The following is a 27,055-nucleotide window of genomic DNA, read 5'->3' on the forward strand; positions in this document are numbered from 1 at the left end:
TCAATGCTTTAATAGAGGAAAATACGAGTGCTTTGGTAACGCAGACGGACAACCAGAAGGCAGGTAGAATAGAACCTGGCAGAGAAAAAAAGACATTAAAACTGAGTAGGTGTATGCCATGTGGGCAACAATGGTGGTAATTCAGGCAGAGACACCCTATCTTCGCATTTCTTGCTTGGATCCCAAGTACTTACCGTGGGGATTCTCCCTTTTCTCTTCAGGCTGGAAACTGGGAAGTCCCAACATAGAGAGAGAGAGAGAGATTTTAAGAAATTGGTGCCCAGTTATGGGGGGGTTGGCAAGTTTAAAGTCTATTGGGTAGGCCAACAGACTGGAAATTCAGGTAAGTGTTGGTGTTACGGTCTTGAGTCCAACTTCAGCGACGCAGCAAGCTGGAGACCTAGTCAGGTTTTCTGTTTACCATCTTGAACAGAGTTCCTTCATCAGGAAACCCCAGTCTTTGCTCTTAAACCTTCAGATGATTGGATGAGGCCCAGCCACATTACAGAGGATAATCTGCTTTACTCAAAGTCTACTGATCTACATGTTCATCACATCTGAACACCTTCACAGCAGCACCTAGACTGGTGTTTGACTAAACAACCGGCCACCACACCACAGCCTAGCCGAGGTGACCTATAAAATTCCCTGTTGCACATGCTGACATACATCACGCAAACTTTGAACTGCTCAGTTTATTAGTACATCATTTTGTTTTCCTTCCTTTTGACCATCATTAGATTTCGAGAGTCCCTCATCAAAATGCATCCTTCCACCCAAGAACCAAAGTTTCGGGGGGACGAAGCCCCTCATCAGCTAGTGTATCGGCACAGATGAACAGAAAGGGGAGGACGTATATAAATAGGTCCCAAAGCAATACTTCTCCATTTTGCCTTTCACCACACCTAGGATTTTTAGGAGGTGAGGACTGAGTCTCCATTCTCTCTCCCCATGTCCCAGCCTGGTGTCCAGCCAAAAAGAAGGCATCGCTAAGTGTGTGTTGTTCCATTGCACTGACTTGAGAGAGTGACTCATCATCTTAATAAGTAATAATAAGTATTATTATTATTCATCATCTTAACAAGTGTAATATCATCAATAAGTATAAGTATTATTATTCATCATCTTAACAAGTAATGATAAGTGTATTATTATATATTATTATATATATTACATAATATATATTGCATATATATGTTACATATATGTAATATGTAAGTATTATAATTATTATTATAATAAATACTCATTATATGTTATATATAGCATAATATATATTATATAATAACAATACTTATTATTATTATTACTACTACTACTAGTGTTAGGATCCAGCCCAGAGCCTCCAAATTTCCCTCCCCCCACCCCCATCCCAGACCAGTGTAAACGGCTCTGGAAGCCTCGGCCAGGTAGGATGGCCGATTCCCTGAGGCGTGTTTCCTGGGGATCTCTGCCACCGCCGGCTTGGGTGGTGATGGACGCAAACGCATTTGTACGTGGCGAGATGTTGAGAATAAGAAACTACCAGTCTGTTCTGAAACCCGGATCGCCCTGACTGTTGTTTCTCAGTATATTTACTGGGGCCCGGTGGGGCAGGGGGTGCATCGAGTTCAGAGCGTATGTATGTATACATGATGTACAATAGTGGTTTGCGATTTGGCAAATACCAATTCAGTTAAATTTAAATTTCTGAGAAACAACGAGTGTGTACTTTGTATGGTCCACGCAATATTTGGGACATACTTATACTAAAAAAAAAAAAATTCGTTGTTTCTTTGAAATTCAAATTTAATTGGGCGTCCTGTGTTTGATTTGGTAACCCTGGTGTAGACATGAACCAGAGAGGGCTTTCCCATACTCACCACCACCACCACCACCACCACCAAAAGGTGTTCTAGGTCCTTATTGTTAAGCCAGCTGGACCAAACCGAAACAGAGGGATTCTCTGGCCGAGGGGGGCCGGGGCTGTCCGCGATCCCCACCGAGCCCCTGCGCGCCCGGACCTGCCCTCCGCACGTGGCGGCTGAATGGCTGCCAAATCCCCGGCGGAGCCCGGGTGCGCTAGTGCCTCCGACCCGCGGAGAAAGTTCCCAGCTCCTGGAACGTCGCGGGGAACTGGAAAGAAGAGAGAGAGCTGGAGTGATTCCGAAGCAAGTGAGCGGCGCCCCGTGCGTAGGGAGAGCGTGGTCTCAGGCAGACCCAGGGTCAGGGAAGGGAGCCTGCCTTTATCCTGAGCAATTGAAAAGCAACGACATAAATCCCTTTTTCTGTTTTCAGTGTCCTCCCTCACGGAGAGGTAAAAGTGAGGAGATCGGTGCTTTCGCGAACACCAAACAAGCACGCGACCGTGCCAAGCTAGAATTCTTAGGCGCTATCTAAAACCACTGCCGAAACCCGGGATCGAACCAGGGACCTTTAGATCTTCAGTCTAACGCTCTCCCAACTGAGCTATCTCGGCAGCTTGTAAAAAATAGTTTTTGTATTTCCGTAATGAAATAGTATTTGGTTGGTTGTAGCAAGAGGTCAGGATGAGCTCAGCTGCGGGTAAGCATTTAGCAAATATTACAGGGGCGATAAAGCCAAGCCCCTGTTTATAAACCAAAAATGACAAATAATTTTACTTTTCTCAGTTGTTTGGACGCAAGAAATGTATGTATGGAATGTATGGAAATGTATGGAACTGAACAGGAAGGCCATTTGTAAAAGGCTTCACATGTCAAAGTCAAAAGACTTTGCAATCTTACCTCCAGGAGGTGTGCTGTGCATGGAGCCCCTGTATCTGTATGTTAAAAGCACTGTTCTGCTAAACCTCAATCTTTGAAACATACCTCAATTTTTGTAACCCCACCTTGGCATTTTTAAACTTTCAAATAGACACTGTCAAAAAGTGGAATTGACTGAGATCTCTCCCAAAGTCTGAGAAGCAAGCTCTGCTTTAATAATATCCCCTTAATAGGACCTCCTCCTCCTATTTCATTATTTTGCATCTCCTGCATTCACACGTATACAATTGAACTAGCCCCAGCCCTAATTTAATCAGAATCTCTGCAGATGGGGGTCAGGATTGTGTATTTTGTAAACTGACCAGGTGAATATAATGTACAGCCACTCTCAGCATCCCATTCCTGAGTCTCACAAAAATGTAGCTATCACCAAGAGACCCATGTTTTAAATTGCTTACTCAACCTCTTCACGGGAATGGCCAGCTCAGAATGTTCAAAAATGAACCTGTCTTTCCCTCTAAACTTACTACCACCTTCCATCTAAGTTTCCCAAGGCAGAAAAACACAGTTTCCTCCCTCCCTCCTTCTGCCCTCCACCTATAATCAGACCCAAGTGCTGTTCATTCCAGTTCAGTATTTCTGGAATCCCTCCACTTCTCTTCATTCTTACATTCTTCCCCAACCTCTTCACTGATCTTCCTACCTGTAAATCCACACTGGAACCCATCACCCTGCTTAAAAATCCTTCACGGGCTCCCTACTTGAGAGCAAAAACCAAGACTTCTATCTTTTCTTTTTTAATCAAAAAAGGAAACATCAAATTTAATTTAAAGGAAAAAAATCAGAAATTGTCTGAGAAAACAACAGAACAAATCAATTCCTGAAAAAAGTTCTTCATTTTGGTGATTATATTTATTGAAAGGGTTGGGGGAAAAAAATTAAATGCCCTTTAGCTTAAGAATTTTTGAGTTATCTGCAATGCCAGTGTGGGGGCTCAGTCAGTTAAGTGTCTGCCCTCAGCTTCGGTCATGATCCCAGGGTCCAGGGATTGAGTTGGGGTCATGATCCCAGGGTCCAGGGATTAAGTCCTGTATCGGGCTCCTTGCTCAGCGGGGAGCCTGCTTCCTCTCTGCCCACCGCTCCCCCCCGTTTGTGCTCTCTCTCTCTCTCTCTCTGACAAATGAATGAATAAAATCTTAAAAAAAAAAAAGGCGGGGGAATTTTTGAATTACCTGCAAATCAACTCATTTCAGGAGTGGAAGCATCCATGGTCATTTCTTTTTTTTTTTTTTTATGGTCATTTCTTAATATCAAAATTTATGCACGTTTCTCTTTTGAATGTCTTCTACATTTAAAGAGGCAATCATACAAAATCTCCTATATTCCCTACACGATAAATTCTTTGTTTCAGTCAAGTCTCAATGGAGGGGCAACTAGTACAACACCATCTCCCCAGACAAAAGGTATCGGAATATTCCATTTTGTGGATTTATATATCTCTTCGTATGTTTCCTCATCAATTTCTATACTAGTCAATACTAGTCACAGTTTCTTCCACATCTCCCAATATCATATTTAAATGCTGATGATGAGCATACAATCTGCCTCAAAGCTTTCTGTCCATTTCTCATTTTCACTTAAATTTGCTCATCCAGGGGCGCCTGGGTGGCTCAGTCGTTAAGCGTCTGCCTTCGGCTCAGGTCATGATCCCAGGGTCCTGGAATCGAGCCCCACATCGAGCCCCACATCGAGCCCCACATCGGGCTCAATCCCAGGGTCCTGGGATCGAGCCCCACATCGGGCTCCCTGCTCAGTGGGAAGGCTTCTTCTCCCTCTCCCACTCACCCTGCTCGTGTTCCCTCTCTCGCTGTGTCTCTCTCTGTCAAATAAATAAATAAAATCTTAAAAAAAAAAAAAACAACAAAAAACTCGCTCGTCCAGGCTGAGCCTGTTGAGATCCAGCAGCTCTTCTATGGTGTTGGTAGTTTGCTGCAGGTCCTCGTCGTCCACCATGTTTCCAAACCCAAGACTTCTGTCTTTATATGGTATATAGACTTCCATAAATTGGGTCCTTGCTCTCTCCAGCACGGTATCAGTGTTCTTTCCTTGACTCTGAATTCTATCTAGCAATTCATACAGCCATCCAAACTCAGGATGCTTTCCTAGACTTTGCTCTTCATCTTTGTCCATGCTGCTTTCTCTACTCTGCCCTTCCTTAACCCCTATTAAGCCTGCAACTCTCAACTCAGATATGTTCTCCTAGTTCTAGAAGCCTTCTCTGACATGCCTCTTTCCTGTCCCTCCCCGCTCCCCATAGGCTGGTGGCCCCCTCCAGTGCTTTCATGCCATTTATCAAACCAGGCTGTAATTGCCTGCTTATCAGAGCTCTTTCTTGTCATTTATATCCCTAATGTATGTTACATAACAGACTGGAGTCAATGTTGAGAGAAAGGAGAGACAGAGGGAAGAAAAGAGAGAGAGAGAGAGAAAGCCATATCTCAGGGCCAACTGGTTCTTTACTAACTTTTAAAATCACCTGATTAAACTCAAATGTGACCTCTGCCAGGCTTTTTATAGAAGATTCGAGCTCTTTAGTTCTTGCCTTTAAAGATGCCTCCTGAGGCCACCCTTCCTCCTTCCCCTGAGGGATCCGTGTGAACTGAAAAGCTTGTAGGGAGGAAGGCCTGAGGAAAATATACTACACATTATTGTCTGAGCTTGGAAGGAAAAGCCATGAGAGGCTTGGAATGCTTCCCACAAGGCAGGGCAGATCATGGGGCAAAAGCTTTATGACTTTTAGAAGCAAGCTCCACATTTTGACGACAATCTTAGAGTTTCACAAGGTACACACTTTAGAGTGAGTAACTTCCAAAGATTTCTACATCTCCTTCTAGGGTTGGTTTTCACTTACCTTGCCGAAAGTAGAGGAGGTCCTGAAATTTAAAGGTTTACCAATTTTGGGGGACTTCAGGGGTCCCTGACAAGGGTTACAATTTATAATTTTGCTGGGTTATCATTTTGAATCATGAGTGTGGTAGGCCCTTGGGAATCCACATCACGACCCATCAGGTCATAGTAGCCCATGAAAAGACTAAAGAAGGGATTGTTAAAATGTTTCAGGTACATTTGACTGCCCTTCTTGGAGGAAGTTTTATGGCACAGTGCTATTCAAGATGCTCTTGCAAATAGCAGGCGTCTACTGCAATGATTTTTAGCTTGCCAGAAAAACAAACAAAAAAAAAAACAAAAAAACAAAACAAAACACCTGACGGTCCTGAAACTTAACCATCAAGCCCAGCAATGTGACTCAGGCAAATGACTTGAACAGATGGGTGGCCTTCCTAAGAACCAGGCTAGAAAAACCATCTCTGGCAACACAGCTAATTTTGTGGACATGAGAGTCCTGAGAAATCAAGGAGCCTGGAGGCTGAACTTGAAGGATGCCCCTTCCTTCAAGGACCTCCAAAGTGGCACTATCCACGTCACTAAGCCTCTGGAAATGGAAATGTGCGTTACAGCCTGATGTGACCTAATCCAGGAGGAAATGACTTCACTGTCAGCTGCCTTCCAACCCAGCTTCTCCCAGAACACAAGGTTGTAGAGGTCATAGACTCGGGGGTCAAACAAACCCAGCTCTGAGTTCCAACACTGTGACTAACCGATCAGCTGTGTAACCTTAGTGAATTTATTTAAATTAGGGCTTTTTTCCCCCCCAGTGCCTGTCTTTGTATTTCACATGACGATTCTAACATTTACCTCTTAAAACTGTTCAAGTGTAAGCCGGACAATGTTCAGAATTCCTAACTCAGCACGCTGGACGCAAAGGCAGACGCTCAGCCGCAGGGCAGGACCTGTGTGCAGCCTCTCTGGGCCCCTTTGATTCCTTTGCCCACCCCCCCCATCCCCCCGGAACTTGATAGTGAAACCCTGAACAAGCATCTTCACGGTCTTCTCTCCAAGGCCTTCAAATCAATACTCAATTGCTCATGTTTTAAAGTAGGGAATTTGAATCCCTACTACAGTTAAGAATCTGAGAACCTAAATGGGCAAGAGAAATTGAATTCAAGAAACTTTTATTTTTTGAGGTGAAACAGGCCCAACATCAAAAACACACTAGAAACGATTCCCCTATACCAAGCGGGGAGACACTGATGATTACATTCCATTAAAGCGGAAGGGGCTGTTAAAACTCCTCTTCTGTCCACAGGCCCTTGAGAATGTTGTCGAACAGTTGAAACATCTGGAAACCCATGCCCCGTTTTTCTTTCAATTTCTCACAAGGATCAGCTGCTGATTCCCAAGAACAAAGCAGCACCCGGCCAGTTCTATAGCCCCTCCCACCACCACTTCTTACCTAGTAAGAGTCAAGTGAATCAGACAAACGATATGACTTTTTAAAAATTATTTAATTTAGTAGTTTTCTTGGAAAAAAAGCAATAAGGCAAAAAAAACGAAAATATATATAGTTTTGTTTTGATGTGACTTCATTTCACCTGAAGGACTCAAAGCTTCTCCATTAGCAGGAATCGGACTGGGGATCAGGCTGGGAAATGTAGTGCAGATGGCGGAGGAAGAAAGGTGGGGGATAAAGCAGAGACGTTCAGTTTGGTTGAGAAATTCCTGCTCTGGCTAAAGCCCCAATTAGGTCACAGCCTTGGCGGGCCTCCTTGAAAGAAGCCCCAGCACAATCCCGCGCTTCGGTTGGGAATCGGGTCTTAGGAGGAAACTCCCCAGCGGTTGCCTGTCTCTCAAGTGCATCACAGCTAGGGAGGGAGGAATGACGAGGAAGGAATAGAAGTACTAATTTACCCAGTATAAATCCAATTCCCATGCAGGGATGGCTTCCTCTGGAATGATATTTCCCCCAGGACCCACACTGGCTGAGGCTCAGCAGTTAAGGAACAGAAACGAAAAACACTAACAAAAAGCATACAAGGAAGGCACCTCAATTTGTGATCCTCAACCAAGGGTGGGCTGCACAGGGGCAGATTTCTGAACAAGACAACTAAAACAAATACAGAACACAAAATGAAGGAAGCCAGGGCCCGACAGGAGCAGTTCTTCTACCCGCCCCACATGACAGCACTTTCAGCCCCACGTCCTAGGAAGAAGTGTCTTTTGGGAATCAGCTGTGTGTGCTGGGATTTGGGCAGAGGCAGAATTAAACTGGAAACTACTGTCCTGACTCTCTACCCATGCTCTTCCTAACAAAAGAAGGAAAAAAGGCAGGAAAGAGTTAGGATTTCATTTTCAAGACTCAGGTAATTAGGAGAGCAGAATTTAGACAGCAGTGGGCACTCCATCATACAGAGGGACCAAGTCCCTGTTCGGTGACTGCCGGAGGTGATCCTGCTCAGGTTCTGAATCTGTCTGCCCCTAAAGGATGGAAAACAGAGGAGGCTCCCGTCCACATCAGTCATCCAAGAGAGAGTACCAGGGAGACAAAGGATACCAAAAAACAAGATTCTTAATGGGAAGAAGGAAAATCAAACAAAAAAATTAGATTTTTCTCTACATATATATAATATACAGATATTTAACACATTATTTGAGAGGTGGCTCCAGTCCATGGGGCTTGAGAGATGGTGAAAACTTCTGTTTCAAATTAACCCCTTCTCTCAAATTCTGAAGTATATCAGAATGGGACAGGTAATGCTTTGCTCCACACTGGGGCACAGACCCAAACTGGTATTGCGCTGAGAGAGAAAGAGAGAGAGAGAGAGAGAGAGAGAGAAGGGGGGAGGAGGGAGGGAGGAGCAAGAAGGGCAATGAAGAATGGGGGTGAGTGAGGAGGAACTGGGAAAGCAAAGTGGCTAGCAGTCTTTTCCATCGTGCCTTGTGCTCTCAGAAGTTCCCCATCTGAGGAAGTCCATAAAACTCCCTTGGGAGGATAACGCAACCCTCCTACAAACCACCAAAGTGGCCTCCGGTTGCTGTCAAAGACGGAGGACAGCAGAAGGGTATTTTACACAAGTGAAGATAGAAACTTCCAAGAAATGTCAGTCTGAGTATTCCGGTCTTACAGAACAGGCCCCGACGCTGTAGTTATCTTGGGATGGATGCCCCAAGAGACTGACCCCGCGTGTGGCCCCATTTCGTGACGCCACGCCTAAGCATCCCTGCAGTCATTCGCGATGCCTCCACTCGTTAAGTCGGATGTGCTCCTCGTTCAAGGAGCTTCTAAATTCAGCCCTCGCTCTGAACAGCACCAAAACGCCCCTGAATCATCACCTCACGCAGACCTTGGCTGAGCAGGATCCTACAGGGGAGGGTGAATGACATCATCTTAAAGTGGGGGCAGAGGGGAGAGGACGAGCCACGACCCTCGGGCTCTGCAGAAGGGGAGCAGCGCCACGTTCCGGCCACTGAACCCCTCCCTCCCAACACAGGGGTCTAGTGAGTCGATCTCAGTTTCAATCAGCTATAAGGCAACCAGCCAATCACCACCACTGGTGTCTGCTTCTGGTGATTGATTTGGACAAAATGATTGGTTAAGACAGACAACCGGGAGCAAAGCGCTCGGCCAGAGTCCCAAACGCCCGCCTTCCCGCACGTCTTCTGTCCCCTCCTTTGGATCCTCCTCTTTGTCGCTGCTGCTGTTTCAGAAAATGTCGGGGCACGCGGTCCAGTCCTGTTTTTCTTTACACTCCCAGTATCCTCCCCTATAAATATGGGTTAGCTCCTTGGTAACAGGGTCCTTCTTCCGCTCAAACCACAGCGCCTTATAGGGATCATAGGGAGTGCCTAAAAGGGAAAGCGGGTGAAGAAAAACAGAATGAGAGCCAGAAACACACCAAGTGATTCTCCACCCATCGAGAGAGTGGAAGACAGGTTCGTTACCATCCTCTGTGGCTTTCACAGCTTCTGCTTCTCTCTTCTTTCTGGAAAGTCTCTGCTTTTCCTCCAGGCGCTGCTTCTCAGCATTGGCTTCATCCCAGCGCCCGTTTTCCATCAGTCTCTGGTCAGGCCGCAATCGGCTGTCTGTGGGGGCGGTGCCACTTTCCCAGGCGTTGAGCGTCAGAGCAAGCTCTGAGAAGTAGTACATGTTTTCTGCATTCTTCCTACAAGTAAAGGATGAGAAAGACAAAGGGTGATGCCAGAGGCCCCTTGCTAAAAGCACACTGCCAAAAGACAGCCTCCCCGAAGCCGTTCTACAGACAGACAGACTCTAGGACCAGGGCAGGTTCCCCTCATGCAGAGACCCAGACGGGACCGCTCCCCATCCCCTCCCCTGGCGTCACTCGCTCCGGGAGTTTGCTGGGCTTCTGCTGTGCTCAGCGGAGATTAGGAAGAAATTCCTTAGGAAGAATGAAACATTCTACTAAATGGAAATCCCTTACTCTTATTTCCTTTGCTTTCTTTTTAACCTCTTTCTGGGATAATCTCAGCTCTTACTATAGACTGAACATATGAGATGACAGGGGACAAATGGCCTCCATCTTATTTCCGAATTCCAGTACGTGATCTCAGGGACTTTTATATTGCCACTGGGTCTCGGGCTAAGTTGTTAACAGGTGGTAGGCATCTTTCTCCTCTATAGCTGCTTCTGAATCATTTTGTTCTAAATTATGAATATTTTTTGGCAGATGTGACTTGATTCGTTTCAATTTTCTTGACAAGGCACATTACAACTCAAATCATACAGTGACAGCCTTCTGGTAACCTCTCCAAAGGTTGAGTTCCCTGGCTTGATCCCTCACATAATTAAGTGGGAAGGAAGGCAGAAATGCCATCAGTACTGCTCCAAGGTTGAGGCCGAAGTATTACCTGGACAGCATGCATAGTGATACTCACGGTAAAGGGTTCCTTTTCCATAGCATGACCCTGCTTTCCTCTGCCTCATGGCCTCTCTGCCGAGCATCACCCCCATTTTCCCCAACGACTGGCTGTACTTTGAAACAATCCATTTTCTCATCCCACGTCCCCAGAAGGGCGAAGTGAACTTTTCCTGATGGATCTGTCACTTCCCCTGTCACCTACAAGGACGGAGAGAGGGCTTTGGAGTACAGCCTTCACTGTGGGTTAGCTTACCGGACTAGTCTGGAAACAGAAGTCCTACGGCCAATACTGGTGAAATTTTGCTACAACAAACACCACAGAGCACTCAAATTATTTTGGTATACTTTTTTGAGCTGCTTAAAATAAATGAGCCATGAGTTGGGGTTTCATCATTTTGTTGTACAGGGATTATTGTTGCAATGATATATGCAGGAAAATCATCTGAATGGTCCTCAGAATTATGGCATTTTCTTCTCTCTCTGATATTCTCTTCTCTCTGGTATTTCCTTCTTTCTTCAGAGACAGCCACAAACAGATTTAAATCCCCAGATCTTCTTCACTCTCCATCAAACTCAGGACGCAATTCCGCTGTGGTGGTGACGCAGGACTTGTGCTTAGACCTCACAGGGGTCAAATCGCCCACCCTTCTTCCTGAAATCCTACTGGTCCTTCCTGTGTGTTCCCATTTGCAATCTCTCCTTGCTCTTGACTTTCACTTTTTTACTTAATGTCTTTACCAGAAAAGACAATGATTTGGTTTCGTAATGCAATCTAGTCCCCCTTCCTGCTGATTTTCTCCTTTACTTCTCCTTTTTTTTTTTTTTTCCAAATCACCACATACATATTTAGGAGATATATACATACACGTTTGGACTATCTCTTCATCCATCATCTACACCAGCCCCCGAAGAGTAGGATTTCTAAGGGACACACACTAGGGAAAAACATGTAAACTCCAACTTCTCTTACCTTTCTTGCTACATCACGAGAGAAGTAGCTATAAGGAACAAATTTAAGATTGCACTTGTCTCCCGTCTTGTGATTCACAATATCAATTTCACCAGACTATAAAATAAAAAGCATCATGGATTGATTTTATTAAGACCGGAGGACTTGAATATCTGCCAGACCCCATGCCTCATAATTCTTCACTTTTCCATCATGTACTCTCAGACTCCCTTGCTTAAGGGTCTCAGCCGACCCCGAAAAGCTGTGAAATCCCTTTGGAACCTTGGTATTCCGGGTTAGGATCAAGACCAAACGGCCTTCTGGCTTTCTGTCAATCATGTGTCATGTGTTAGGTGGTATGATTTGCCTTTCAGCACATTATGTTAATATTCACATAATAATTTACCTTTCCCAAACCAACCCCCCACTCATACCCTTCATGAACTCTGTGCTTAAATCAAAGTACTCTACTTACGATTCCAAGGTTACATATGGTGGGCCTTTCTACTTTTTATTCATTTTCTCCTCCTTTCTATCTTCTAAATCCCAAACCACGTTAAGACTCAGCTTGGGGTGCCTGGGAGGCTCAGTCAGTTAACTGTCCAACTCTTGGTTTCGGCTCAGGTCATGATCTCAGGGTCATGAGATCAAGTCCTGCATTGGGCTCTGTGCTCAGTGTGGAATCTGCTTGAGATTCTCTCTCTCTCCCCTCTCCTTCTGCCCCTCCCCTCGCTTGCCCCCGCCTCTCTAAAATAAACAAATAAATATAATCTTTAAAAAAAAACAGTATTCCCTTTTCTGACTTTATTGCAACCATTGTCCTAAGAGCAGACTGACAATTAGATGTTATCTTAGTACAGCTCTTAACACTAACGTATTTTGTTAATACTTTTCAATCTGTACGTATTTGTCATGTTATCTTCAATGATACAATAATTCTTTGAAGGACAATGTCTTATCTGGCTTTGTATCCCCAAGACCTAGCACTTTGCCTAGCAGTAAATGTCTGATGAATAATGAAAGGATGAAGAGTAGGAGCCGTGTTTATTATTCTGTTGTACTTTCATAGTAGCCAACACAGCCCTGGTAGAGTAGTCACGGAATGAATGTTATAAATTGGTCATTTACAAAAAATAATTTGTGGTATAGAAACTTGAGAGGTCGGGGTGGGGCTTCTGGCTGAGAGCAATTCCTTAGGAGAAACAGGTAAATCCGTAACAATAGTCTGGGGCCAGTTCACACGTCCTTGATACTGCAAAGACGTACCTACGAATGTATTCTTCTGAACTTTGGGCACCTTTGCTTACCTGATCTATCCACAACTTGCCCACGATAATGTTGTGCACCGTTGTGGTAACCTTCTTCCAAGTGTAATGGTGCCCAGTTGCATGGAAAATACAGTGGATGCTACCTGGAAACAGAGAAAAGTACACAAATTAAGTCAAATATTAGAACAATAGCACCATGTTAGCTACAAATAACAATGGATTGATTTTCTTCTATCAATATTTCTTACTTTTAAAAGGAAAACAATAAACCAAAAAGGATTTATAGTCTTCTTAAATGTTGGAAGCACTGATTGAATTTTTTCACTTCATTTTTAAATTTATTAATAAACTATAACTAAATGATGACAAACACTGACTACTGATAGAGCTTAGCTAGGAAGCAATATTCTGCCATTGCAGAAATAAAAATGAAAGCAAAACTCCAATCTTTTCACCAACTGTGCCTGCCATACAAGTTGCAAACTTTACAGGAACAGGTCAAATCTGCCCCAACATGAAAAAATAAAATTGAACTGCAGAAAGGAGCACACATTGGTAGTCAGGCCTGAGGGCCAGGCCCTCTTGTTAGTAACTAGCTGTGTAACCTTAAGTGAACCACTTTTCTAAGGGCATTAACAGTAATGGAGTAGTGGACAGAGCAGGGGCTTTGGAATCAGGCAGAACTGGACTGAATCCTGACTCCAACACTCATTAGAGGTGTGAACCTGGGCTGTATAATAAAGAATCTGTCTGGTCTTTGTCCATGGTTCCCGGGAGGGAACCTCTAAACCCTTGGACTTTCCCAAGTGATAGCAGTATCTGTGTTATTCATGGGGGCCCTGATAGTTTATGCCAATGAGGTAACATGGTGGGCCCCTGGATAGCTTATGCTCAGGATGAGGCCAGGCCAAAAAGATCAACCATGTGATAAGAGACTTGGGGCCTTGAATCACTTGCTATTAGCCGGACCTCCCGATCTCCTGGGAATGGTATTCCCTTCCCTCCAGGGAGGGAAGGAGACCTGGGTATTGACTGTAGTCATGTGGCCAATGGCTCAATCATGCCCACCTAATGAAACCCTAATAAAATCTCTGGACAATGAAGTTTGGTGCGGCTTCCTGGTTGGTGAACACATCAATGTGCAAGGAGGATCATGTGCCCTGATTCCATGGGGGAAAGCATGGAAGCTCTATGTTCAGGACACTTGCAGACCTTGCCCTGTGTGTCTCTCCATTTGGCCGGTCCTGATTTATACCCTTTATAATAACTATGATAGTGAGGATAGTTCTTTCTTGGGTTCTATGAGTCATCCTAGCAAATTATCAAAACTGAAGCCAGTTGATCAGAAGAAGTACAGAGGGGGCCTGGGAACCCGCAAACTTGTGGCTGGCACCTGTGGTGAGGGCAGTCTTGTTGGAGCCTGTGCCCTGGACTTATGGGGTCTGCCTGAATCTGGGTGGTTAGCAACAAAATGCATTAGAGTACTATATCCTGCATATGTTTTGTAATTTCCCTAGGCCTCAGCTTTATTATCTGTAGACTTGGGATAAGCACATTTGGGATAAGCACACCTTGTTGTGCAGTAAATACAGTTTATCTGTGCAGTAAAAGGCTTGAAACATAATGGGCACTCAGGACGTAATAAGCTTCTCTTGTCCCTGTGAGTTCATTTCGCATACCAAGCCAAAAAGTGAGGTGAACAGAAGTGACTAGAGATTCAAAATAATTAAGAACTTATACATATATACAAGAACTATATATATACATATATATGTATATATTTTTTTAAAGATTTTATTTATTTATTTGAGAGAGAGAGAGCACACGCACATGTACGAGTGGGGGGGGGGGTCAGAGGGAGAGTGGATCCCAAGCAAACTCCGTGCTCAGCGTGGAGCCCGATGTGGGGCTCGATCCCACGACCCCGAGATTATGACCTGAGCCAAAATCAAGAGTCAGATGCGTAACCAACAGAGCCACCCAGGCGCCCCTCTATGTCTATCTTTATATATATGTTGACTAATACAGTCAGTTACAGTACCAGGATAAGTCTAAGCTCCCTCTGCAACCACTAATGAACAGAAGACTAATTATGTGTCTTTCCTCTCTTTCTCGTACAAGAGATTAAAATAGCCCTGCTGGCGGCAGCGGCAGTGATGACAACAAGGCCAAGGACAAGAGCAGCGGCTCTGCTGTCAGCACATGCTGTGTCCCAGGCACCGGGCTATGCTCTCAACTATTAGCTCATTTAATCTTCACAACCACCTTTCAAATATCTCTGCCACCTAAACATATGCTAAGTTTCCTGCTCAATACCTCTTCCACCGCGACTGCTGTCTAAAGCCACCATCAGGGGCATCTGGGTGGCTCAGTCGGTTAAGCGTCTGCCTTTGGCTCAGGTCATGATCCCGGGGTTCTGGGATTGAGCCCCGCATGGGTCCCTGCTCAGTGGGGAGCCTGCTTCTCCATCTGCCTGCCGCGCCCCCTGCTTGTGCTTGCTCACTCTCTCTGACAAATAGATAAATTAAAAAGTCAACTTTTTAAGTCAACTTACCACACTGTCTAAAATCTCTCAGTTTCTTCCCACTGCAATGAAAACAAAACTTAACTCCTTTCCCTGGTGTGCAAAACCCTACAAGATCTGGCCCCTGTCGACTCCTTGGATCGCACTCGGGAGCTGCTGTGGCCTTTGCGCTTCTCGAGCATACTAAGCTCGCTCCCCTCTCAAGGGCCTTTATCTTTAAGGGGTTCTCTCTGCTGGGACACTCTTTTCCAGATCTTCTGTTTGGCTTTTCATTAGTTAGCTCTCTGCTCAAATGTAACCTCTTCAGAGAGAACTTCCTTGGTGACCTTGTCCAAGGAACCACCACAAAACACATTCATTTCTCCACCACTCACCCCTATCTCTGCTTGCTCTATTTCTTCACAGAATTACCACTATATAAAATTAAATAATTATTGACAATAATTATTATCTAGGTGTCTGTTTACTTTTATGTCTGCTTAAGAAAAGAATGCAAGCTGGGGCATCTGGGTGGCTGAGACGGTTAAGGAACTAGCTCTTGATTTTGGCTCAGGTCACGATCTCAGGGTCTTGGGATCAAGCCCCACACTGGGCTCCATGCTGGGCATGGAGTCTGCTTGAGATTCTCTCTCGCCCTGCTTCTGCCCTCCCCCACCCCCCACTCACACACTCTCTTTCTCCCCCGCCAAAAAAAAAAAAAAAAAAAAAAAGGAAAGAAAAGAATGCAAGCCAAGTGAGGGCAAAGTGGCTTTTGTCCACCATTACATAGCCAGAGCACCGGGAACGGTTTCCGGCATACAGTGCACCCTCAAATACCTGCTGACACCTCAGCTGTGGGAACTATTATCCCCCATACTTGTTTCTACTGCTGCTGGAACCAACTGCCACAAACTTTACAGCTTAAAACTACACGGTTGTTAAACTGTTACATTTCTGGAAGCCAGAAGTTTAAAATCAAGTGTCAACAAGGGCTGTGTTCCCTCTGAAGGCTCTATGGGAGATCCATTTTCTTGCCTTTTCCAGATACCAGAGGCCACCTGCATTCTGCAGCCTGTGGTCCCTTCCCAATGTCACTCTTGCTTCTGTTGTCACTGCCTCTGATTCTCCAGCCTCCCTCTCATAAAAACCTTTGTGATTGTATTTGAGCCTACAGAAATACTCCAGAATTGTCTCCCCATCTCAAGATCTTTAATTTAACCACACCTACAAAGTTCCTTTCACTATGATATGTTAGATATTCACAGGTTGCAGGGATTAGGATGTGGACATTATTTGGAAAGGAGGGGAGCATTATTTAGCCTACCACATCCCCCTTTTATCAACAAAGACTCTGAGCTCGGAGAGGTAATTTTCCCAAGGTCACAGAGCTAGTAAGGGCCAGAGATGAAGTTCAAAGTAAGATCAGAATGTCTGCACTGCCGAATACCATAATCTTATGTCCCACCCTGTTAATGTACCTGTTGCTCTGTAGAGTGTCCCCTTCCAGCTTCCAGGGATAGTGGAAAAACAAAGAAAGCCCCATGACTGCCTTCCTTTATATAATATTTGTGTGTCGGAGACTTGACAGTAAGTTAAAGATCTAAAAATTGAGGCACTTAAAATATATGAAAAGGAAGACAGGCACTTCAGAATGGTCAAGTAAGGACTTTATATATGTTCCTCAGTAAAATCAGTAAGAACACTAGGCAAAAATAATCAGAATCAACTTTTTCAGAACTCTACTAAGAAAAATGAGCTTTGGGGCGCCTGGGTGGCTCAGCTGGTTGAGCGACTGCCTTCGGCTCAGGTCATGATCCTGGAGTCCCGGGATCGAGTCCCGCATCGGGCTCCCTGCTCAGCGGGGAGTCTGCTTCTCCCTCTGACTCTCCCCCTCTCATGCTCTCTCTCTATAACTATCTCTCTCAATAAATAAATAAAAATCTTAAAAAAAAAAGAAAGGAAAAAGAAAAATGAGCTTTGTGGCATTTTAACTTGCCCTCTTTCCATCCTCCTCTCCCCAGCTTGGCAGTAGCCTTGAAAACCAGCAGCCTCACAATCACGGTAGACATGAAAACCAGCAAGCAGACTAGCAAACACTGGACGCAGCAGATGGTATGAAGCTCCCCCAAAGCTCAATCTCTAAGGAACTGTCACTATCTGACCGGTCTGGTGGTTCCTGCGAAAGGGCTTATCTTTATTTGACGTGACTTAGCATCTGCTCACCTCAAACAGCCTTCTCCCAGGGGTGACAAACAAAACAACCAATGACAACTGTTTAACACAGTAGCTGCCTGAGGTGGTGTTCACAACTGGAGCAGTTAAGGGGGCCCCTGGGTGGCATCCGACTTTTGGTTTGGGCTCAGGTCATGATCTCAGGGTCGTGACATTGAGCCCTGCACTGGGCTCTGCACTGAGGATGGAGTTTGCTTGGGACCCTCTTTCTCCCCTCTCCCTCTGCCCCTTCCCTGGTTGCTCTCTCTCTAAAACAAAACAAAACAAACAAAAAAACAAAACCCCACAATTGGAGCAGTTAAATAAATAACAGCCCCAAATTCCAAATTTCATGAAAAGCATTAATCTACATATCCAAGAGGCACGATGAACTCCAACAGGATAAACTCAGAGAGCACCATGCCAGAACCCATCATAATCAAACTACTGAGAGACAAAGAGAGACTCCTGAAAGCACTAAGAGAGAAGTGACGCATCACATATACATGATCCTCAATAAGATTATCAGAAACTTCAGAGGCCAGAAGGCAGTGGGATGACATAACCCAATAATGCTGAAAGAAAAAAATTTAGCAAACCAAGAATTCTATAGCCAGCAAAACTATCCTTCATAAACACAGAACTTAAGACATTTTCAGACAAACAAAAACTTAAAGAATATTCATAGCTAGCCGATCTTCAATAAATATACTAAAGGAAGTCTTTCAGGAAGAAATGAAAGGACATTGGACAGCAACTTAAATCTCCATTAAGAAGAGACTAGTAAGGGCCACCTGAGTGGCTTAGTTAAGCATCTGCCTTCAGCTCAGGTCATGATCCCCAGGTCTGGGGGAGCCCCGCATCGGGCTCCCTGTTCAGCATGGAGTCTGCTTCTCCTTCTGACCCTCCCCCTCCCCATGCTAACTCTCTCTCTTTTTCTCTCTCAAATAAATTAATAAAATCTTTTAAAAAAAGAGACCAATAAAGGTAACTATAATTAAACTATTAAAAAATAACTATATATTTTTGGTTTGCAACTTTTTTTATGCTATATGATTTAAAAGACATGCCTATAAAGCAAGTTATAAAACTATGCTGATGAGATTACAACGTATGAAAACAATTTACATGAAAATAAAAACACAAAGGAAGAAAAAGGTACTGGATCTATATAGTTGCAAAGTTTTGGTGTACTATTGGAATTAAATTAGTATTAATCTGAACAAGATGCTTAGATGTTAATTGTACTACCCAGGATAACCGCTATAAAAATGCCTTTAAAAATACAGTAAAAGATGGGCGCCTGGGTGGCTCGGTTGGTTAAGCCACTGCCTTTGGCTCAGGTCATGATCCTGGAGTCCCGGGATCGAGTCCCACATCGGGCTCCCTGCTCAGCAGGGAGTCTGCTTCTCCCTCTGACCCTCTTCCCTCTTGTGCTCTCTGTCTCTCATTCTCTCTCTCTCAAATAAATAAATAAAATCTTTAAAAAAAAAATACAGTAAAAGAAATAACAACGGAATTAAAATGGTGAACTAGGCAAGTATTTAACATAAAAGAAGGAACTTACAGAGGAAGAGAGAACAAAAAAGACAAGATATACAGAAAACAAAAACTAACAAACAAAAAACCCAAAAAACAAAAATGGCAGATATAAATCCTACCTAATCAGTAATTAATTATAAGTAATCATTCTAATCAAAAAGTAGAAATTGCAAGAATGTTTAAAATACGTAAGGGGAATTTTTGTACTAAAATGCCATTCGGGAGCAAAATTCAAGGTCCACAGAGACCCACGGTGTCACTGATGCAGAGATTCAGGCTGACTGGTTGTTTCATTTCATATTCCCTAATTGTGATTCTCCTTGGGTTAGAGAGCTCCGACACTATAAAATAACACACATTTAAATGTGTCTTTTTAGGGGCCCCTGAATGGCTCAGTTGGTAGAGCATGCAGCTCTTGATCTCAGGGTTGTGAGTTTGAGCTCCACACTGGGTGTAAAGAAAATTACCTATTAAATTATTACTTAAAAATCTTAAAACAAATACCTATATACATAAATATGTCTTTCTTTTTTTTAATTTATTTTTAAAGATTTTATTTATTTATTTGACAGAGAGAGACAGCGAGAGAGAGAACACAAGCAGGAGCAGTGGGAGAAGGAGAAGCAGGCTTCCCGCTGAGCAGGGAGCCCAATGCGGGGCTTGATCCCAGGACCCCGGGATCATGACCTGAGCCGAAGGCAGATGCTTAACAACTGAGCCACTTAGGCGCCTACTTTTCTTTCTTTCTTTTTAAAGATTTTTTTAAATTTATTTATTTGTCAGAGAGAGAAAGAACAAGCGGGGGAGCTACAGAGGGAGAGGGAGAAGGAAGCTCCCCGCTGAGCAGGGAGCCCGATGCAGGGCTTGATCCCAGGACCGTGGGATCATGACCTGAGCTGAAGGCAGATGCTTAACCAACTGAGCCACCCAGGTGCCCCATTTCTTTCTTTTCTTTTAGAGAGAGAGAGAATGTGGGCATGTGGGTGAGGGGGAGGGAGAGATAATCCTAAGCAGGCTCCATGCTCAGTGTGGAGCTCAATGTGGGACTTGATCTTACGACCCTGAGATCATGATCTGAAATCAAGAGTAGGATACTTAACCAACTGAGTCACTCAGGTGTCCCAAACATGTCTCTTTCAACTTTAAGGCTACCACCTGGTTCCAATACCCTGGAACTTGGTGAGCAAGTTCACATGTATCCTCTGCCACTGTCTTCATTTTGCACACTTCCATTATGTTTTCTAGAAGCATTCTTCTTTCTAGATTGCAGGAGTTCTAAGTTTTCTAATCTATTTTACAAGGAGACTCAGACTCCCTGCCACCACCTCCAAAAACCATCTGTTTGCCTACTCACGCACAATCCCGTCCAAAAATTGTTCTTCAGTGACATCTATTGGTTTAACAATTTACCCTAGGAGAGTCGAATGCCATTGCAAATGTGAAAATTTCACTGAAGGATTCTCTTTCCAAGTCACTGATCCAAAAGATTAAATACAGCCATCCCCAGGGCCACTGTCCAGAAATCCCACTCTCTGTATTTGAGTTTCCTGTCACTATGTCAATTCTTTGTTCAGTCTCCCTATGAAAGCTGGGATCTTTGCTTTGCTCACTTATACTTCCTGCCTTACCGGTATATGGCAGGTACTCAGTATTTAATGGGTGGAGGGACTTAAGACAACACAACCTGGTGACCTGAATCCTTAAATAACCATAGGAATGGAATCCTATCAAAGATAATTTTTTAACTCTAAAAAGTTAGATCCACCACATATACCATGTTCATATAGTTATTACCCCTCAGGGAACTCTATATTAGTCAAATCATAGAGAAAATATATCACTGGTAGATTTACTGCTATTTTATTGCTATTTATGAGATTTATTGCTACTTTTAAACAAGCTCCCCTTACTTGTTCTCTCTCTCCCTCTGACAAATAAATTTTAAAAATCTTTAAAAAAAAAAAAAAAGAAAGAAAAGGCGGCTCCTTAGAATTAAAATCCATCCCTTTGGAGATCCTCAGGGGGCCTCAAACTTCTCCATGGGTGAAAGTCCTATTGTAACATGACCATTAACATCCTAGTTCTGCAAATTAGGTTAGAACACCCCAGGCTTTACTACTCTTAACCTAATACTTCTGAAACTGTTAGCATCTAAGACAGTTAAGCAATTTGAACCTTTTCTAAGGTCTTCAGTGACCGTCAAGACCAAAATCCCTCAGTCACCTTTGATCTAAGAGTCTTTTGCATATCAACCACGAGCCCTAGAGCTAACACTCCCGTTTCTTTTCTCCTTTTAATATATCACAAACATTCCTGCGTTTGTTTTCTGGCTAACTTTTTTTTCTAGAAACTTTCTAATTTCTATACCTGCTACATTTTGTACTTCTGAGAGAAAGGGGAATTTACTAAAGAGGACAACTCTAGCCCAGCACTAAGGCTACGCCTCATGACAGACTAGAACTGGGAAATGGAAGGCCACCAGGAGCTTAGGCAGTTACACTGTCGGCTCTGTCTCTAGGGAGCTACTTGGTTTCTCTCTGTCTGCTCTGTGTTTCTTTTTCAGCATTGACTCTTCTGGACACACACGGCCAAATGTGGCTGCTCTTGTTCAAGACAACCTCGAGAATCTCTGCTACACTTTGTGAATAATCTCATTTTCCCTAAAGTATAGACTCTCCAATACTGCATATTAGGAGTCCTATTCCCAGGCCTGATCTTTTTCATGTTGGTGCACAATTAACTTGTAATCCAGTAAGATCTTTTAAAATAAAGTTTTGGGGGCGCCTGGGTGGCTCAGTCGTTAAGCGGCTGCCTTCGGCTCAGGTCATGATCCCAAGGTCCTGGGATCGAGCCCCGCATCGGGCTCCCTGCTCAGCGGGAAGCCTGCTTCTCCCTCTCCCACTCCCCCTGCTTGTGTTCCCCCTCTCGCTGTGTCTCTGTCAAATAAATAAATAAAATCTTTAAAAAACATAAATAAAGTTTCATCTTACCTGGAGTTCAGCCATTACATAAATGATACCTCACCCTTCCAGTGGTGGAAGAGAGAGGAGAGCAAGACGAGGAAAAGGGGAGGGACCGCCTGAGAAACCTAACCTTGCAGTCACAGGAACTGTGATTTCTGGAGTGAAGCTAAGCTGACTGCTAGAGTAGTGGGAGCAACAACACCGGTTAAGAAAGAGTTTTAAGCATGCTAGATCTTAATTCTAAAATAATACTTAAAAGATTTATTAGATATAACTAAGAAGAGGCATTTATGACTGGATGGATCCTTAAAGAATCTCATGCCTCCTCACTCATTTGATCGCTGAGAAGTGAAACGACCTGCCCAAAGCTGACGGGTTAAGGTTCAGTACCCAAATCAGATTTCTAGTCTCCTCACTATTAAACCAGCGACCACTTCTTCCATGCCAGAAAATCTCTTTTTTACACAGATGGCAGCCTTACCGAGGGGCATGATGGAGAGGTATTTGCCTCGGAATTTGCTGGTGATTTTGATTTCCTGACGCAATGTCCAGCCATTTTTGGACTCGGCATGGTGTGCAGCAGCAGGGGGATGATGACTCACCTTGAAGAAATCAGTGGTTCAAATTAAGACGGAGGAAAGGAGAAGGAAAAGATACTGCCTATGAATTGGTGATAAAACACCCAAAATGCACGCATGATATTTTTATACCCACAACAGTAGGTGAACACCAGGGCCTCCAGTGTTGAAGCCCTAAAGAAAAAGAAGGCAGTCTGGGACGACAGGACTGGAATTTCTGCAAATGTAACACCCAGAGGTATCAACCAAAACCATCCCTTTCTTCAAAGTAAATGTGTCACAGTCCTGAGGCTCCTTTACCTGCTCACAGAGGGATCGGTACCCATTCTCCTCTAATCGGTCCAGCTCGAAAGTCTCCCCAAGGAGTGGGTTGAATGGCTTGCTGGTACGGAAAACAGTAGTGGAGTAGGAGGACACGGTGAAAGCTGCAACGTAACAGAGCTGTTCTAGAGAGTTCTCACATTTTGCAGCTCGGTCTAACAGCTCGTGGTATTCCAGATCTTCAGTAAGGCGCTGAAGCATGGATAAGGGTTCATTAAAGTTCACCTGTCAGGAAAAGAACAGATTTAAAAACTTTGCCCACACATCTATAAGAGACAGTTGAATGTTTCTGCAGGTAGAGAGACATATCGAGATGTCGAGAGGATAAAGCAAATCACTGGGAAGAAAAGAGACCTCTGCTTAGGAGACCAGCTCTAAGATCTAACCTACAAGAGATGCACTCTCCCTGCTCAACTGTCCTTGTCAATGAGCGGTATAAATCACTGTTTTCATTTATTTCACTAACTGTAAGCTCTTTTGAGATGGGAACCATGCCTCTTCGTTCATCCCTGCATATCCGAGAGCCACTGATGCCTCATCCATAGGAAACCATCATCAAATAGGTATAGAAAGAATGAATAAAAGAAATGTATTTTAGCACAAGTATACCCAGAGAGGAAGTGAGGTATTTAAAATTCTTGAAGAAGAAAAGAAAGGGTAGTAACTTATAAGTACAGGCTTGTCCCGACTGGTGAAAAGAAAACATTACAAAAGTTAGCTTCTACTCCTGGATGAGACAATTGCTAATTTTTTCTTTTTTTAAGATTTTATTATTTTTTTTTTATGAGAGAGAGTGAGCTGAGCGGGGGGAGGGGCAGAGGGAGAGGGAGAAGCAGACTCCCGCTGAGCAAGAAGCCCGATGTGGGTCTCAATTCCAGGACCCTGGTGTCATATCCTGAGCGGAAGGCAGACACTTAACTGACTAAGCTACCCAGGCGCCCCTCAATTGCTAAATTATCGATTCAGTTCTACATCAGGCCAGGATCCTGATTTCTTCTCTGAGGCTGGACAGTTGTGTTCTGAACAGGAGTGCTCATGATGGGGGCTCACTGGGGGCTTCGAGTGTTTCTGCCTTTCAAGTTTCAGAGCCAACTTAGGGCTCTCAACCACAGGATGAAGAAAGTGTGTGGGGGCGCCTGGGTGGCTCAGTCGGTTAAGCGGCTGCCTTCGGCTCAGGTCATAATCCCAGGGTCCTGGGATCAAGCCCCGCATCGGGCTCCCTGCTCGGCGGGGAGCCTGCATCTCCCTCTCCCTGCCTCTTTGCCTACCTGTTCTCTCTCTGTATCTCTCTGCCAAATAAATAAATAAAACCTTTAAAAAAAAAAAAAAGAAAGAAAGTGTGTGTGTGCTTCTGTAGGGGAGATGTTCATTCATTCATTTATTCCCTTACGCATTCCACAAATATTTATTGAGCCCTCATGTGTGCCAGACCCTGTACTACTCACTGGGTATAGAGAGATGTGAACAAAAGAGACATTATCTCTCCATCCCCCCAAAAAAGAGTTAATTTCTAAATTGACTGTTTGGAATTTAAAATGACTTTACTACTTAAAAAAATCACTATAAAAACACCTTAGGTTCCCAGGCTAGCCCACAAAACTGACTTTAGCTTTACAATACAGCACTCTCGCTGAACAAGCCTGTATATCATTAGCCTAAGTTCTGAATCCAGAGAACAGAGGAAGGAGGAAAACAATTCCCTTTCTATTGACTAGCGCTGGCCTGGAGCAATATTTCAGTTAAAACAAACAAAAACACTTCTCTTTCCTGCGGTCCCACCTCTTTTTCCGCATTTTTGTCCAACCTCCTACCTACCCACCAATCTCTGAGCCACACCGTACCCTAATATTTATTGCCCTCCCAATTGTGAAGTGTCTTGTAATTTCTACTATAACAAACTTTAAAAAGGAAAAAATTTACCTGAGATGCCATTACCCAAAGATAACCATTATATTTTCATGTTTATTTCTATGCATTTAAAAAATGAAAAATAGGCTACAGCCTGCTTTTTCTCTGAGAAATATATCCAGCATTTCTCTGTGAAAATTTCCCAGTGAACACAGAGCCACCGGACCAACAATAGAACATTCCCCTTTTGGGGGGCGCCTGGGTGGCTCAGTCGGTTAAGCGTCTGCCTTCAGCTCCGGTCATAATCTCAGGGTCCTGGGATCCAGCCCCGCATTGGGCTCTCCACTCAGTGGGGAGTCAGCTTCTCCCTCTCACTCTCCCCTCTGTGCTCTCTCTCTCAAATAAATTATAAATTAAAATCTAAAAAAAAAAAAAAAAAAAAGAACACTCCTCTTTTGGGAAGTAGGATCTAACCTGCCTCAACTAAAACAGGGCACCACACTCCAAAACCATCTTCTTGACACTGAGAGACACTTAGAGAAAAACAGTAGAAGAAAAAATGCACACTGAGGGGTAATGGACTAACAGAGCTCAAATCCTCAAGAGTCTTTTTTACAGAAGGTACTTAGAAACTATGCCAATAAAATCTCACTGGCAGAATTTCAGGCAACACAAAGTAACGCTTCCAACGCATGTTGAGGAACACCGGACGAGCAGTGCGCTCCGCTGGTGGCTACAAGACATACGGGCACTGCCTTAGGCATCCTTAAGCCCTCGCTGTTCTTCACACACACGCAGCCCTGGCCCCCAACCACTGTTCCAGGAACCAGAGTTTCTTTAAGGCACCAAGCTTTTCATATTGGTCATTTTATCAGCCAGAGGCCCAACAGGGAAACAAATGAACCTGCGCATTTAAAGCAGAAGGAAGGAAGGGAATTCATTACACGGCTGATGGAGACTTAGGCAGCCGAAAAAGACAACCTGGAGATCACAACAGCAGGAGGCCGTGAGCACGGGGCTGGAGGAACAAAGAGAAGCAGTGGTGGAACCATGGCCCAGGGGCCAGAGGCTCCCAGCAGAAGCTGAAGCCTCATGGGCCCCGTCCAGTGGAAACCAGAACCACACAGCCACCGTTAAAGCACTGCCCAGGAGAATGTACAGCCGGCGTCCCTCCCTTCTTCAACCCCCCCCCCCCCCCACCAACTCCTACTGGTGCCTTGCACTGGTGAAGCGCAGCCTTCCGCCAAGGCACAGAACCTGAGAAACAGCCTGGAGGACCCAGCTCTCCTGTGACGCCCCACGGCGCAGGCAGAGGGCGAGGACTAGAGCTCTGGGCAAACAGCAACAGGACTGAACACCCCTAGCGGCAATGTCAACAAGGAACTAATGGTAAAGGAGACGGAGAGGTCACCTAGACTCAGAAGTTGTTTCTAAGCAGGAACTGCATTTCTGAGGCTGCAATGACCTGCCTTTCCAGCCATCCTTCCCACTACTTTCTGTGAGGCACCAGAAAAGTGGGGCTTCTTTTCAGACCCCCCAGTAAGCCAACTATTTTGTGTGTCTCCAGGGTGCTAACTTGTGGCCTTTTCTTGTCCGGAGGTCAACACTTTTCTAACAAAAATCCTACACACTTACATATAAATCAATTTGTTTTCTAAGACCCAGTTAATTACTTCAACAATTACTAACTGGTAGACATGTGCCAGGCACTGGCTAAGCATCCAAGATCTGAAGGCCAGTAAGACACAGTCTCTACCCATAAGGAACACGGTCTGTGGAGAAGCAGAAGCCACACGCTGCTTCCTGAGACCCAAGAGGGGAGAATACTTTCTCCTGGGTATTTCTGTATGCTACCCCCCACTCTCCATTCTTCCCTTCTTCTGCAAGACATAGAACCCCCCAATGTTTAACTAGGCCACACCACTGAAAGTAGGAGACTTCCTTGCCAGCTGTGGCCATATAACTAAGTTCTGGCCAAAGAGACTGAAGTGAAACTAGTTCATGCAATTTCTAGGAAGCACTCTTAACAGGCAGGGCATGGCCTTCTCTTTCCTTCTTCCTGCTGACTGGAATGAGGCCCTGATGGCCCCAGCCGGAGGGGCCACTTCAGGCCTCAGGACTGAGGCCACAGGTAGTACAGCAACAGGACAGAAAGCAGCGTGGTTCCGACAGCGTGGAGTATTGTACCAGCCCCGGGTCCCCTAGCTCCGGACTTTAACAGGAGAATGAGTTAAGCTAATATTAAGGTAGGGGTTGGCCAGCTTTTTCTGTACAAGGTTAGACAGTAAATATTTATATGGCCCTCAAAGCCTGAATATTTCCTATCGCATACGACACTGCCATATGGTCTCTGTCACAGCTGCTCGACGCT

General features: G+C 44.4%; 1 protein-coding gene, 1 non-coding gene and 1 pseudogene across 2 annotated transcripts in view; all 3 read right to left on the minus strand.

Moving 5' to 3' along the window:
• Positions 1-2,385: 2,385 nt before the first annotated feature.
• TRNAF-GAA lies at positions 2,386-2,458 on the minus strand. Its single transcript has one exon. It is a non-coding gene; the product is annotated as a tRNA-Phe (tRNA).
• A 1,672-nt stretch (positions 2,459-4,130) lies between these two features.
• On the minus strand, positions 4,131-4,736 carry LOC113913533 (annotated as a pseudogene).
• Positions 4,737-7,110: 2,374 nt separating this feature from the next.
• Positions 7,111-27,055, minus strand: part of LOC113914489 (oxysterol binding protein) — a 36,013-nt gene continuing 16,068 nt past the window's right edge. Inside the window, exons 8-14 of the mRNA XM_027579770.2 lie at positions 22,816-23,061; positions 22,419-22,539; positions 12,758-12,861; positions 11,472-11,567; positions 10,518-10,699; positions 9,564-9,784; positions 7,111-9,467 (exon numbers count right to left, since the gene is read on the minus strand). Of these exons, the coding sequence (XP_027435571.1) occupies positions 9,325-9,467; positions 9,564-9,784; positions 10,518-10,699; positions 11,472-11,567; positions 12,758-12,861; positions 22,419-22,539; positions 22,816-23,061 (1,113 nt within the window). The 3' untranslated portion in view covers positions 7,111-9,324. The remainder of the gene's footprint in view (positions 9,468-9,563; positions 9,785-10,517; positions 10,700-11,471; positions 11,568-12,757; positions 12,862-22,418; positions 22,540-22,815; positions 23,062-27,055) is intronic.

This window comes from Zalophus californianus, chromosome 11 (assembly GCF_009762305.2).
Source record: "Zalophus californianus isolate mZalCal1 chromosome 11, mZalCal1.pri.v2, whole genome shotgun sequence".
NCBI classification, from domain to species: domain Eukaryota; kingdom Metazoa; phylum Chordata; class Mammalia; order Carnivora; family Otariidae; genus Zalophus; species Zalophus californianus.